Source organism: Gossypium raimondii, chromosome 7, assembly GCF_025698545.1.
Source record: "Gossypium raimondii isolate GPD5lz chromosome 7, ASM2569854v1, whole genome shotgun sequence".
NCBI classification, from domain to species: Eukaryota; Viridiplantae; Streptophyta; class Magnoliopsida; order Malvales; family Malvaceae; genus Gossypium; species Gossypium raimondii.
The window spans coordinates 12,679,709-12,695,339 of NC_068571.1; the positions used below are offsets into that span (position 1 = coordinate 12,679,709).

Below are 15,631 nucleotides of genomic sequence, written 5' to 3' on the forward strand. Positions count from 1 at the left end.
GCATGTGTTTGGTAAGTCTCGTCCTCTTGGAAATTTTGTAAGTAAAGTCCTTGCAGCAACAGGTGAATTCATTGCCATCTCTCCAAAATTTTGGAGAATTTCCATCCTGACATTTACTCTAGTGTCCTAAAAAGCACCCCTTAGGGTTGGTACAAACTTAATATGGATGGCTCTTCTTTAGGTTATCCGAGAAAAACGGGAGCGAGGGCCTTAATTCGAGACCATGATGGAAAATGGATTGTTGGTTCTTATAGACACATACCAAGATCAACTAGGGTGGAAGCAGAATTGTGGGCTCTTAGAGATGGGCTCCAACTAGCAAAAAACTTAAATTTAGAAAGAGTTGAGATTGAAATAGATGCTACCACTGTTATCCATTTTATGACATGAGTTGTCTTGTAATATTTGACTGTCACCTTTGGTTCATGAATAAAACTGCTCTTCCGATTTATGACTATTAGTTACTTTAGGCATATCTTTTGAAAAAAGGGAACAAATATGCGTTAGCTTGGTTAGGGAGGAACTTCCAGCCCTCTTCTCCCTCTGATGTTTAACATTTCCATAATTTGCTTTGTATTTGCAGTTCTCCACCTAGTTTTGTTGAACCCCCCTAGTAGCTGATAGGTAGGGGTGTACTATGTATCAAACAATATTTTAGGTGTGTGTTTAATGAAATCTAGTTCCCTTCTCGATCAAAAAAAAAAAAAAAGAGTATACTTCAAGAGCTAAATCGAGAATTAAGTCATAAATAAAGCCTAAAAAGACATGGAGCATACATGGTTGAGATTATTGTAGTTTCTAAGTAAACTCTTTCCTCGATGTGTTCTTGATTTAGAAGCAGAGTTAATGCCAGGCAAAATGTAAAAGTAGGATGAATGAGAATTAAACAATCTTTTTGAAATTAATGTAGTCTGCTAAAGCCATAGAAAAGCTCAAATCGTTACTCATCTGATCTAAGCAGGAATTAAAAGGAGCCATGCCACATTAAAAAGTGATTACCATATGCAAATCAAAGAACAGTATGAACAGAACATGAACATGTAAACCCGATACTTGGGATTGAACTCTTATTCCCTCTGCATTCATTTACACAACTCTTCCACATAACCTCACCCACAATTACATTTCTTAATGCTTTAAACACTCGTATCAGATTCAAGTTTTTGTTAAAAGAAGAAACGCCATAATAAAATTTTAAAGCAACTAGTTTTTAAGAAAACACCACTCCAACACTCCAACTGTGTTGCAATCAAATGCTTGTAAAAAGCACACAAGATTCACGACCAGCTTACTCATCTTTCTCAACTTTCTTGCCATTAAAGAACTTGGATAAATTTGGTGCCGCCTTTCTTTTCTTCTTAATCATGAATTCAGTTGATCCACCCTCCGATATTGCAGGCGATGTGGATTTATGGTGCTTTGCTCTTCGTGATTGGGTTGAACTGCCATTGCTTTTCATGGACCTAAGCAAAAGTGATTGCCTATTTTGTGAATCCACATTTTTGTTTGCTGGAAGTGATACCCCATGCTCCTCCTCCACTCTCAACTCTCTAAGCTCTCTATGAGCTATATCAGTTTTCATCAATATCTCTCTCTCACTAGCCTTCAAAGCTTCAATCCATGCCTGAGCTGCCGCAACCTTTTTATCTGCGATCTCTTCAGCTCCAACTGCATGTCCAGTTAAATACTCGTACTCAAATCTTGAGATTGTGATTGTGGAACTATGGTTAGATGCTGAAGCTCTAGATTTCATTGTAGCCTCTATCAGAGATCTTAACTTTTCTAGAGCTAAAGCTTCTGATGACTTAACTGCCTCAAGTTCTTGCATAGCTGCCTGCAATTTTTCCTCCGTTAAATCTATTTCAGACTCAGTTTTCTGAATTTCTGCCTTAATAGTTGCAGTGTCTTCTGTAACAAGCATCTTCTCTTTCTTTGATGCCTCTGCTTCTGCCCTTAGCTGTTCAAGTGTAAGGGAAAGGCTAGCCACAGTTGATTTAGCCTTCTCTTCAGTTGCAGCCACTGCTTCCAACTTGGATTTGGCTCTCACCAGCTTTGAATTGAGGCTTTGAACTTTCAAATCTGCCTTTTCTTCCGTTTTCTTCAACCTTGCCGTTTCTTCTGTAACATGTTTCAGCTCATTTCTTATGATATCCATGGAGGACATATACTGAAAACTTTCATCTTTAATTAAAGCCAATTCTTTCTTAGCTGCCTCCAATTCTTTTGTGATCAACTCCAAGGAAACGGAAGATTCCACTTCTTCAGCACTTTGGAAACTATCATCTTGTTGCTTCAAGCCATCATCACCTTTCTGAACCACTTCCTCTTGTCCCTTAACTTGCTTTAGTTCATCTTGCAAGTGATTAATATTAGACAAAGTGACACCCAATTTGGTTTCCAACTCTTTGGACTGATCAATGTCTTCAGTTATGTCCTTCATTTTCTTCTTTGTTTCCTCCATCCTAAACGAGAATTCACCGGCTTCTTTCTCTCTTTGAGCTTCAGTTTCTCCAACTTCTTTCAGAGCCTCAATCTGAGCCAATTCAACCAGCACATGTTCCTCATTAGCTGCCTCAATTTGTTTGCTAAGTGCTTCAGCAGAGGCAGCATTTGACAACATTGTAAAGCTTGAGTCTTCAAATTCCTTCTTTGCTCTTGCTTTCTCTGCCATAACAGATGCCATATCAAGCTTAAGCTGACTCAATTCTTTTTTCACCACTTGCAGTTCTCTCATCACTTCTTCATACCGATAACTTGCAAGACTCCTGTTCTCCACATCCAACGCCTTGTTTTCAAGGTACCCATTTTTCCTTAAAGACTCAATATCACTCATCCTTGATTTAGCCTTAAATTTTGATTCCTCAACCATAAAAGCCAGATCCTTATCTGTTCCCCTTGAACTGAAGAGCTCTGATTCTGCAGTTTTTCTACTCTCTTTGTATCTATTCTTGTCCCTTCTTGCCCTATGAAGCTGCTTTACTCTTGAAGAAGGCTTCTTAGCCAGAGTTATATCCCACAAATGATAACTTTGTCAGTGAAATTGAGAAACTATAAATTCCTATAATTGCATATATATATAAACAAAAAGGGTTCTCACAATTTCAGTGGTCACAAAATTATACCTCTGGAGAATCCTCCTGGGGTTTCTTCAATGAAGAATTTCCATCCAAAATCATCTCTCCATAAATGTTAACAGCAGTTTTAACTGACCCAATTCTTCGTCTATCTTCATACCTTTTCCTATCCATTCTTCAACCTGTTACATTGACAAACCAAAAAAAAAAAAAAAGTTTGAATATATAATATACATACATTTATATATATTATTATACAAAAGCCTGGAATTCCCATAAACCAAAACAAAACTACACATTGGCAAATTCCCATAAAGTATAAACATGTTTAAAAGAAATGGAAAATTGGAGTAGGAACAGGAAGTTAAAAACTAAGAAAGAACATACCAGGAGATTGTAAAGTTGGAGAAGGGAGAAATGGTGAGTGAAAATAAAAGCATAAATGGAACAAGAAAAAATATATTGGGAAGAGTTAAATTAATAGGAAGGTCGTTAAGTACTAAAAGGTAAATACAAAGGAAATGGAATAAAAGATAAAACGGCAGGAAAAGAAAAGACAGTGAATCTGAATCTTGATGATCGGCTAATAATATTATTATTATTGCATTTTGGATGCAACGCTAGTCGCTACCTAGCTCATTTTTGTTTGTGGTGCTATTATTATTGTTATCGAATTTTGTTAAGCTAAAATTATATAAATTTAATTTGTTATTGGAAATATGATATATTAATAGATTACTATATACTAAATATTATATATATATATATGATTGTACATTTTAATAATTAAATCAAAATTCACAAGTGGTTATACTTGAAGAAGAAACAAGAATAAAATTTAGGGAAAGAAAAATAGAGCTGATAAGTTGTTGGTTGAACTGGAGGAGGTCGAGTATTTTGATGTTTTATGTTAAAGTTTTATTGTGAGTTTTTTAAAAAAGTTATTTTGATTTGTAGTATTTGATTGTAATTTCGTCTAAAAAGTTGGTAAAACCATAAAAATACTATTATTAAATATTTCTCAATTAAGTGTTCGAAAAATTATATATTTCGAACTTTTCATATTAAAATTAATAAGTATTGAGTTTAAATTATAAAATTTATTTATATATTATTAAAAATTAGGTGATGAATATAAATATATATATTTTTATTAAATGTAAATTTTAAATTTTTATTTTATAATTTTATCATTAATTTTAATTTGAATATAAAACTATCTAGTCATGAAATAGCATATTTTCACCAAATCTTATTTGTGAAGAAAAATATGTGATAAAATTAAAGTGTTAAATATAAAATATCACAAAACTAAAACATTGAATGCTTTTTTTATACACCGAATGCATTATTTGTTAAGACGACTTTGGTATGATAAAAATTATTCACGTTTTAGAAAATTTAATTAGTTGAAGTGTAAAAGTAAATGGTTTATTGGTAAAATAAGTTCTTGAACTTTTCAAAACAATCAATTAAATTATTTTAAATTTTTTGCACCTAATTAATCCCTAAACTAATAAAATTGGTCAAATAGGCCATAGACCCTTTAACTTACGATGATCGCTAATGTCTAACAACAATGCTGACGTAGCCATAACAAACGCCATCTCAAATGTGGCAGTGTCATATCACCGCCGATTGTTGATATGACAGTATCATGTCACTGCCAATATCTAATGTGCAAGTGCCACGTCAGGAAAAGTAAAAATATTTTTAAAATAATTACACTTGTCTAGATTTATTTTAAAAATATATAAAAAACATAAAATTAAAATTTATAAAAAATTTAAAAATTAATTAAAACCATAAAATTTGATCATTTTAATGTCTTTTTTATAATTCCAGAATGTATTTGGATAAATAATTGTCCAAATTCAAATGAACCTAGACAACTAATTTATTTTGATTTATTGTGTACTTATTTTTAAAAATAATTTTAATTTATTTTTTACTTTTTGCTGGCACGACATGGCCCGTCAGCAATCAGTGCTGGCATGGTGTTTGTTAACGATCACCTTAGCGTTACCTTTAAGTACTAACGATCAACATTAGTCAAATATCCTATTTGGTCAATTTTATTAGTTTAGGGGCTTGATTGAGTGCAAAACATTCGAAGGAATTTAATTTTTATAAATTCGAGGACTTTTAATACTATTAAGCCAAAATAAATTATTGAGATAAAATTATTGTTGTTTAATTTTGATTTAGTATATTAATTTGATAAGGATATTACTTTTTTTTCTTTTTTCTAATTTCCCATAAATTTGTTTTATTTTATTGTTATGTTGTGACTGTTTAAAACTTATAAATTCACGTGTTATTTTTTTTTTAACATATCTTATATATATTTGCTCTCTCAATATGCGTGATTATATATATTGCATGCAAGAAAAATAGAGAAAGAAAAAAAAATAATTAAAAGAAACTCTATTCGATTGTAAACATTTGAAAGTTTAATACCAATTATCGAAAAATGTGAAGCCTGTCTCTTGGTACGCTCTCGTTTGCCTCTTGGCACGTTCTTGATATTTTGGTTTATTATGTTGATTTTTTTTTATTATATTTTTTAGTGTTTTGTTGTGAGGGTTTCTCTGATTTTCTTTGAGTCGAATATATTGGTAGGATAGCGATCATATCAAATGGAGAGGGCTATGGATAACTTGTAACACCCTATACTAGGCTCAGTTGTCAAGCCCGAATATTAGGATGTCACACCACCGTCATAGATCACACTCATAGTAAATTGTCACATTATTCAACGTTCATTGACTATACATATAGTTCATGGCACTTCAACATAGTAAATCTTCAAACCAAAACAATGAAATAATTATGACTTCCATCAAAAGTGCTAGAAAACTAAACTCATAAAATATCATGCAGACCACAATAATAATCAATCAAAGTCTAACCACATTGCCTTATCCCCATAGTTCAAAAAATAATATTAATACCACCTATGCAAATACTAAAGCCTAACTTGGATCACTTCCCTGGTATCCTCGCACCGCTCACACCGCAAACGCTAAATATTTGCAATAGTTAGAGAGAGTGGGTGAGGTTAAACAAGCTCAGTGAATGTCGGAGTAACAACAAAATATACACAATATCAAAGGTTAAATAAAAGCATACTACAACACATTCACAACCATATTCTAGCCAAGTCAAAATAACATATTCACGTTTCATTAAATCATAAAACTAGAACATACTTTTACATGCAATTACACTCAACTCGCTTATATATAATATTCATTTGGCAATAATTCATCAAGACTAAACAACGTATACATGCTTTAATAACTTACAAGTCTAGCTCATATAGTCACATGCATTCACAAGTTAAATGAAAATGACCCAAACCACAATTACATATACAATTACTATGAGAGCATACTAACATTTTCGCGAAACTTAAATAAACCCATTTAGCATATTATTCACATGTTTATGCATCCATCTCGCATCATATTATCATAATACATAAGATCACATTTAAAAAATAATTTGACACTTGAGGCTATGAAACATAAAAGTGGGCTCTACCACCGCACATCGGATACACGGATCTCCAACACACCAATTGACTCATAGAGTCAAACATATCCCAAAAAGTGAAGAATAAAGCTAACACTTTCCAACATACCAAACATGTCTCGTTGAATGGAGCTTAGGTCACATTCCCTTATCTCTCCAACCTGTCCCAGGGTCTCAATGCCCAAAAACACAATACATATATGTGAGTACTCACAATCCTATGGCATGCCAACTATAACCAATGATTTCAAGAGATCACAATGCCAAAATATCCACAATTACACATTTTTAATTACTAATTTAATGCACATCATCTCTATTCATATTCATCAATTTACATCACAGCTTGTACACAATGCATGCTTATCAGATTCACATTTAATTTCACTTTAAGTGCCACAATAATGCTCATTGAGCCATCACATATCCGACCACATATGTGTGCATTAAAATCAGTACATCATATATCACATTCCACAATTCAAAACATATATACTTACTGAAATTTTGCTCACTTTCGCTACATATTTGCATTATTAGCATATCATTATCAATTTCATTTGGCATGTATATCATGCCCACAATACAACACAATTTAAAATAGTCATCACACATGTCTCATATCACAATATCGCATCATAATAATTAATCCATAATTATTCACATAACCACATAATTTGCCAAAATAAGGCAAGGGAAATAGAAAGTTTACACTCGAAACTTAGGATAGGGGTTTAGGCTATTCCTAAGCTCCCAATTAACACTATGAATCATGTCTACAAGTAGCGGTTTCAAACACTCACCGATCACACTTTCGCTTAATTGCTGAAAGCTTAAACTAGTTTTTCTTTGCCTTTTGTCTTACTCGTAGAAGGCTCCAATGTTTCTGATGGTTTACACATAATAACCAAACAATATACACAATCAACAATCAGCCAAAGACTCACTTCAAACAATAAAAATACAATCCTAAGCTAAATTCTCTTGTAATCGAAACTTTCGACATAACAAACTTGAATTTCAATTATCTCGGTTTATACTTAATCTTTTTGCCTAAAAATAATTTTGTTCATCTAATTATTCACCTACGACTGATTCTCAACCTTTAAACTACTCAAAACTACCCAACTCATGGTATCAAAATTTTTGACATGTTTATGGTAATTTTCACGAAAATTCATTAAAACATTGCAAATCTTCAATGAAACATTAAAGTAAGTTTAGAAACCTTCTAATCATGTCAAAACTAATTAAAAAAAATACTTTGAAACCATAATTTTACCCAAAATCCTTAAATTCACCATTAACGACCCAATTTTCGGCTTTTATTTAAAACATGTGATTTAATGGCTAAAAACTCAATTTAAAGGATCAAATAACATTAAAAACTAATAAGAAATCAAATTGTTACCTTAGTTGATGAAAAATTGAACGTTTGATCAAAAACCTAAAGAACCCAAAAATTCAACAATGAAGAAATCTATGGTGTTCTTGGATGTTTTTCTTGAAATACTATGGAGATTTATGGCTTGGGGAATGATAGAAGTCTAAGAAATTAAGTTTGGGAACCAAAATTAAATGAGAGGAGCTTTGGAATGCAATGGACGACAAAACAAAAACATAAAGAGAGACAAACTTCAGTTTTATAAAGATGAAAGGGGAAAATAGGGTGAAAATTAAAATTTTGGTTTAATTGCCTTTTAAAAAACTTATAATTTAGACCCTTTTACAAATTAGCCCTTATTTCAAAATTGAAAGTTTTTTTAACATTATTTTCAAAAAATGTTTTAATTTCCAAAATGTTATAGACAAAAACATTTTCGAATACCATGCTAACGAAATTCTCAAGCTCACTAGAGCTAAAATCCCTATTTTACCCTCGAAACTTCTAGGCCCAATTTTGGGATGTGACAGAACTTGAGTATTGATGATGGAGAAGAAAATGGGTAGAGTGTTGCTGGTAAGGAAGAAACTCAGAAATCGGCCTATGAACTATGTCTTGTGGGTTGTTGTTTGATTGCCAGTGTGGTACATTTTCCAGCCATGAGAATACTATGGCCAACCTTTGGCATCCTCTTAGAGGGGTACAAATTTCAAATCTGGGGGGAAAATGCAATATTTTCAAGTTTTTCCACGATGTGGATATTGTGCAAATGAAAAATGGAGCCCCGTGGACTTTTAATAATCATTTTTTAATCATTCATCAGTTGAAGGAAGATGAGGACCCAATGTAGATCCCTTTAGTTTTTGCGAAATTTTGGGTCCAAGTGCATGATTTGTCGTCAGGTTTCTTTTCAGAAGTGATGGCAAGGCAATTTGTAAAATTTGTTAGCAAATTTATTGAATATGATATAAAGCAGGGGGCGAGGGAATAAAGAATTTCTTGAGGATTTGGGTGCGATTGGATGTCCAAAGTCCACAGAAGAGGAAGAAGAAATTAATTATCGTCAAGGCATACGTATGCTACTTTATATATGAGAAATTAACTTTATTTTGTTTCATATGTGGCATGTTAGGCCATGGTAATAGCTTTTGTCCTGTTCGGCTCAACCACATGGAAAAGAGATGCAGTTAGGGTGGGATGTAACGACCCGATAGTCAGGGATGTCGAAAAGTGTATTTTTGGGACTCCGTCCCCATAAACCATTCCCGATAAAAATATTTATGAGGCTAGTTTAGTAATGAATTAATTTTTGGATTAGTAAATTTCATGAAATTAGGAGTTGTTAAGGTACTGGGATTAAATCGTGTAAGGGTTAAAAGTTAAGTTATAAATTGAAATAAACTAAAGGGGCTAAAGTAGCAATTAAACCATTTAACAAATGGTTGTGTATAGGTGGCCGAATATGGTTAAGTGTAAATGCATGTATACATATTATATATGTTATATTATAAAGTAATAATAATTATAATGATAATAAATAATAATAAAGACCAAAACTATTACATGCAAACATTAAAGAAAGAAAAGAAAGAAGGAAAAGGAGAAGAAGCTCATGGCCTAAGGGGGTTTGAAGTTCAAATCCAAATTGGTTAGTGCAATTTAGTCCCTATACTTATAATTTTTACGTTTTTGGAATCCTGGTGCCTAGAGCTACCTGACCCATGTTGTAATTTTTAGTATTGTTCAAGATTTCAGATGCTGACATTGTTGAATAGTTTAAGTATTAGGGATTAAATTGATAGATTTTTAAGTTAGAAATTAAAAATGACTAAATTGTGGAATAAATTGTTGATTTTGAGCAATAGGGACTAAATTGTGAAAAATTTGAAATTAATGGGTTGGATTGGAAAGAGGAAGCTAAATATAGTTAGAGTGAAATTAGTATAAAAATATAAAGTTAAATGTGAAGGTTAAAATTAGTCTCGGTTTAGGGACTAAATTAAAAGATAAGCAAAATATAATGTGAAAATTGAAATTTAATGTAAAATTGAAATGTGTAATATTAATGTGATTTAATTGTTTTATACCATAGCTAATGTTGTACCAGAATCCTCGAGTAAAAAGGGGAAGGATAAAATCGACGTCGAATAGCTTGGAATTCACGGTTTGTGTTTCTATAATCCGAATTAAATTGTAGATTGTTGCATATTTAATTGTTTGTATATGATAAGCATTTCAGGTGAGTACTTTGGTACTTTAGGATTGAATTGAATTCATTTTGGATATGAAAAGGATTGATTTTGTGTATTATGAAATATGATGATTATATGAATATTGAATTGACTATATGTGATAATGTGTATATATGTGAAATTGAGATATTGGTTGTATTGAAAAGTGAAATGAAACCCTATTAACTTTATCGGGCAGAGTTGGATATAGATGGATACCGTAAGATAAGAAGAGTTCTTGGATTACTTCGACCTTGAGTCGATGAAGCACTAGGCGTAGTTATTACTTCGGATTTATCCGATGAGGCACTGGGTGCCAAATTGGTGTGTTGGTTGGATTTGTGTATCCGTCCGAGTTTGAGTTATGTTAATAGGGGAAAATAAAATAAAAATTTATGTTATTGATATTGAACGACAAAAATGAGAAATGAATATGAGATGAGAAAATATTGAAATGGCAAAGTTGAGAGATGAATATGAGATGAGAAATTAAAGATGAAATGAGATGTGAAACTTGAAATGAATTCAAGTATTGATCAAAGATATGAATCATGTCATCGCATGAGTTGAAATATTCAAATTTTATATGAAATGCCATTTATATGTATGTATATACTTGAATATGTGGAATTTTAGTGGATGTAATAAAGAATGAGAATATTTGTATTATTGATTTAAAATATAAGTGCCTAACATTTCTTGTTATATTCTCACATTTTGATTTCTCATATTAAGTTATATTGCTCGGATTATAGAAATACCACTGAGTTTTACTCAATGCGCGGTTATGTTTTCTGTGCGCAGGCTAGGTACTTTTCAACATAGCGACGACTCGACATCAAACAACAAATCTCGAGCTCAAGTGTGGTGATGTCTTATTTTTTAATGGCATGTACCTAGGGAGTCTTTTGTTTATATTGTCTATAAGGTGTTGTTATCTTAGTTGCTAGTGAAATGATGGTTAAATTTGTATATGGTTGTCGTTAAGGCTATGTTGGTATGTTAGCCTAGTTTATATTTTGGTATGTGATAGTTTAAAGTTTGGTAGCTTAAATAGCTAAGTGATAGTCCAATTATGGTAAATGTGATATGAATGAAAGTCTTGAATGTTTGATGTGTTTTGATGTATTTGAGGGTACATTAGTTAGGCATATTACGTGATGAATTTGGTATATTTTGGGCATGTTTAATCGTGTTTTGAGTATGTTAAATGATTGATAAATGAGTTGCTTAGTGTCCAAGCAAGTAGGAAATGATAAACTTGAGTTTTAAGGTACTTTTAGGTGCACACAACCTAGCACACGACCGTGTGTCACACAAGGGTGTGTGTCTCAAGTCAGTGAGTTACACGGGCAAGGACACAGGCTGGGACACGACCGTGTGTCCCAACTTTGAGAGTCACACGACTTGGGGCATTCCACACGGCCTAGCCACATGACCGTATGTCCCCTATTTTTAAGAAATTAAAAAATGACCATAAACTTCCAGAATTGTTCTGAATTAGTCCCTGCCTATTTTTAAACTATTTTTAGGGTCCTGTAGACTCGAAATAGGGGCTGTAAGAGTAATTTTTACTTTGAATTGGAATAGATTAGCAAACCTATATTAGGTACTTTTTACTAACATTATCGAAGATAAATTAAAAAGATAATCATTGTCGGAGTACAGACTAAGACTCAGATGCTAATAGTTGGAATAGTCTTGTATGTATCCGACTTCTAGCATTCAAGAAGAGATAAATAGTGATAAGAGTGTAGACAGTGGAAGACCAAGTTTAGCCTTCCATAGCATGAATCATTATTCGATTGTATAATATTCTAGTATGATAGGATTTGATTGTTTGTGACCTGCCCCTGTATATTATATTGTTAATGGCTAGTATATATGTGTAATTATGATTGATTAATTGTTTGAAGTATTAATAATTCCCGTGACCCTAATTCGACGACAGAGAAGGGTTAGGGGTGTTACATGGGATCTCTCTTTGTGTGCGTCATCGAGCTGGGCATCTATCGGCAATAGTATTTAGCTCCGGGTGGAAGGAGATGGCAGATTTTGTGGGGCAAATATAGGAAGGCAAAATTAGAGTAGGAAGGGTCTATCTAGCAGCAAGAGTTGGGTAGGGAAGGAGTGGCTAGTGGATTTGGCATAGTGTCAATGAAGCATGACTATGAAGAAAACCCATTAGAGATAGTAGAAGCAAAGAAGAGGCCTAGGTCCAAAAACATGATTTCCAAAGTTTCAAGTTTACTAAATTGCATGGAAAATATTGTTAGAGGTGAAGATGTTCAAACTTTATAGATATTGCCGGCTGCTCATAGGCAAGCTAATCGAACACCATGAAAATGATTAGTTGGAAGATTCATGGTTTGGGGAACTTGCGGATAGTTCATCGACTTCAACACATGCTAAAGATTTATCATCCCAACTTGACTTCTTTATGGAGACATAGCTTAGTGTCGACAGGATGGAAAAGGTAAGGATTAGATACGAGTATCGGTGTGGAATTGATATGTCGGTAGAAGGAACACCGGGGGGTTAAGTTTGGGATAGAAAGTTGGTTGTTTAGTTACTCTTCGTGGTTTCTCAAAAAACCATATTGACGTTGAGGTTGAGGAGTGTAACACCCCAACCCAGTTTGATTGCCAAACCTGAGTAACAGGGTGCTATGGACAATACCAAACAATTTAAATGTAATTTATTTATCAATATCTCAATTAAATATCACCAATTCACATATAATTTGCAATCCATATGAACTTAATTATTAAATCTAGGCATGAAATAGGGTTGAATTGTAAAATTTCAAAATTTTAAAGTTGGTATCGAAATTTAACGGCTTGGTATCGATACCATATCAGTACTTTATTTGGTATACCAAATCATGATTCAGTTTGTTTACAAAAACAAGGGTATTGATATTTCTTATACTGGTATCGATATTTATTGAATAGTATTGATACTCATAGAAATATCGGTACTCATAGAAGTATCGATACCAAATGCCAAAATATCGATACCTAAGTTCAGTAATGGTAAAAATCTATCTTTAAAAATTCTATTTCATGCCCAAAACACCTAAAACTCAAATTGTATCCTTTAGACACAATTAAAGACCTGAAATCATCAATAAAAAACATACTAACTCATAACCAAGTATCGTTTGGTTCGATTTTGCATGAAGAAATTTTTAATATTTCTACTATATTTGTTTTATTATAATATATGTTTCATTATATTAGTTAGATTTTTATAATTTATAGTATTTTCAACAAATAACTCATGTTACCGTCCACTTTAAGAAGAACAAAGGTTTAATTGCCTATTAAGTCCCTTACCAGAGTTCCAATTAAAAATTCCTTAAGAAATCACACTTTTACCACTTACGTGATTTAGTCCTTGCACGTTAAATAAGCCTTAATTTAATAAAATTACTTGACCAAAATTCAATTCACTTCAATTATAACTTTGTAAATATTTAATGAAAATATTTACGAGTTTGATTTACGGAATCGTGTTCCACAACTGTACTTTTCGACACCATTGACTTTCGGGTCGTTACAAGAAGAGTTAGGGGAGTCCAGTTTGGAGATGGACAAGATTTTATGGTGCTCCTGATAGTAGAAACTAAGTGGGGTCTTAGAATTTATTTAAAAACCTTGAAAGATCCCAGAATTTACCATGGCTTGTAAGTGGGGATTTTGATGAAATTTTATTTGCATATGAGAAGAGTAAAGGTATTTTGAGGGAGGAAGGTCGAATGGAAGAATATTTTTTTAAGGATATTGGTTTTTCGAGTCCATAGTTCATGATCGCCTCCGGTCATGCCAACGTCCAGAGTAAAAATCCTGCACAAAAGATGTGAAAAAGCAGTATCCGCTAGTATACGGGTCAAGTTGTAATATAATTACAACAGAGTAGGTAAGTACTCTAAGGATTGTAACCAAGGGAGACACTCACTAAATTAATTCTAATCTAAGCATAAATAGATCTAACTAATACTCTATTCGAATTATAGTACGAAGGATTAAAAGAAAGGCTTTTGATAAACTATACTAAAAATAATAATGAAGTAAATAAATGAAAAGTAAGAAATCAAATAAGCAAATATGTATCAAATTTGGGCATGGGTGATTAGCTCGCTTTGATAGTCATAATCAACTGTCATCTCGAGTTTTATTGTTCAATCAACTAGTCAATACCCCAGTAGGATCTTCTAATACATCCACTGAAATATCGAGCTGAAAAGAACTACTTATCTTCTAACCTCACAGTTCGGACCGGTTCAATGTTAAGGTGTTCACGGATAGGCAATACTAAATTTGGGTTAATTCCCACCTTGATGACTTCCTAGGGTTGTTAGGCCTAGGGTTTAGATTATTCCTTTCCTGAACAGCTGATCGTTAAGAAATCCCTACAAAATAGTTAATTATTTATATCACCACTCACTAATCTCCCACATGAGGATTAGTTCCTCATGGATCTAGTGAACAATATAAACTTGAATGAAAGAATAAACATAAAGAACATATTTTAGATGAAGACTAATTTTGTATTAAGAGCAGAATCCTCACAGAATTTGACAGTAATTCCAAAATCTGATTTATTCACAAAAGTAAATGATAAGAATAGAAATATAAAACCTAAGTAAAGAGAAAAATAAAACTAAATCTAAAGAGAAAATTATACAATCTAAATGGTGTCTTTCATGAGTGCAAAATAAGCCTATTTATAGACTTTAAGGTGGTCGTCATCCTCAACCCTAGGTCAACTGCTATCCTCGTATTTAATGTTTGATTGTGTAGACTAAAATGCCCTTGGCTTGTAATTATTTCTTGTACAGAGGGGATGTCACGACACACCAGGTCCTGTGTCGTGACATTAAGGGCAATATGCTAAGTTTCTTGATGTCTTCAGGGGTATTTCACGACATCCTTAGGCTGTGTTGCGACATTGAGGGTAGTATTGGATTTTTCTAATTCTTCTCCCTATGTTGCGACATCCCATACTCTGTATTGCAACCTAGCAACCATTATCGAGTTAATACGCCTTCTAATGTCTCCTGCACACTCATAAAGTATATTAGCTCAACCTTAGGCCTCATTTGGCCCCTAAGGTCAATAAAGGACTCAAATTACACATTTTATTAACTTAACTAATACTTACAGAAATGTAATTAAAACTTAACTGAAATGCTCATGTTCAAGCTCCTAAAGCATGAAAACTAGTTTAATCTGCTACACTGAATTACGGTAGATCAAACTCCCCCACACTTAAATCATTACTTGTCCTCAAGCAACACAAATAAAAATAATAAATGAAAAGACACTTATTGAACAAGTATAGTACAAGTGTTAGCTTTGGAGCACACGAATAGGCATTTCATACTCATATATAATATTGGC

General features: G+C 32.8%; 1 protein-coding gene across 2 annotated transcripts; it reads right to left on the minus strand.

Annotated features, from left to right (window-relative positions):
* Window positions 1-984: 984 nt before the first annotated feature.
* LOC105801094 (protein PLASTID MOVEMENT IMPAIRED 2) lies at window positions 985-3,621 on the minus strand. 2 transcript variants are annotated; one of them, XM_012632430.2, is made up of 3 exons: window positions 3,462-3,621; window positions 3,123-3,256; window positions 985-2,992 (listed from the first exon to the last, which is right to left on the minus strand). In XM_012632430.2, exons 2-3 carry the CDS (start codon window positions 3,246-3,248, stop codon window positions 1,289-1,291), a joined length of 1,830 nt encoding a protein of 609 aa, XP_012487884.1. In that variant the 5' UTR covers window positions 3,249-3,256; window positions 3,462-3,621; the 3' UTR covers window positions 985-1,288. The 2 variants fall into 2 exon arrangements, with proteins under 2 accessions (XP_012487884.1, XP_012487880.1); XM_012632426.2 differs by having other exon boundaries at window positions 985-2,995.
* Window positions 3,622-15,631: the final 12,010 nt, after the last annotated feature.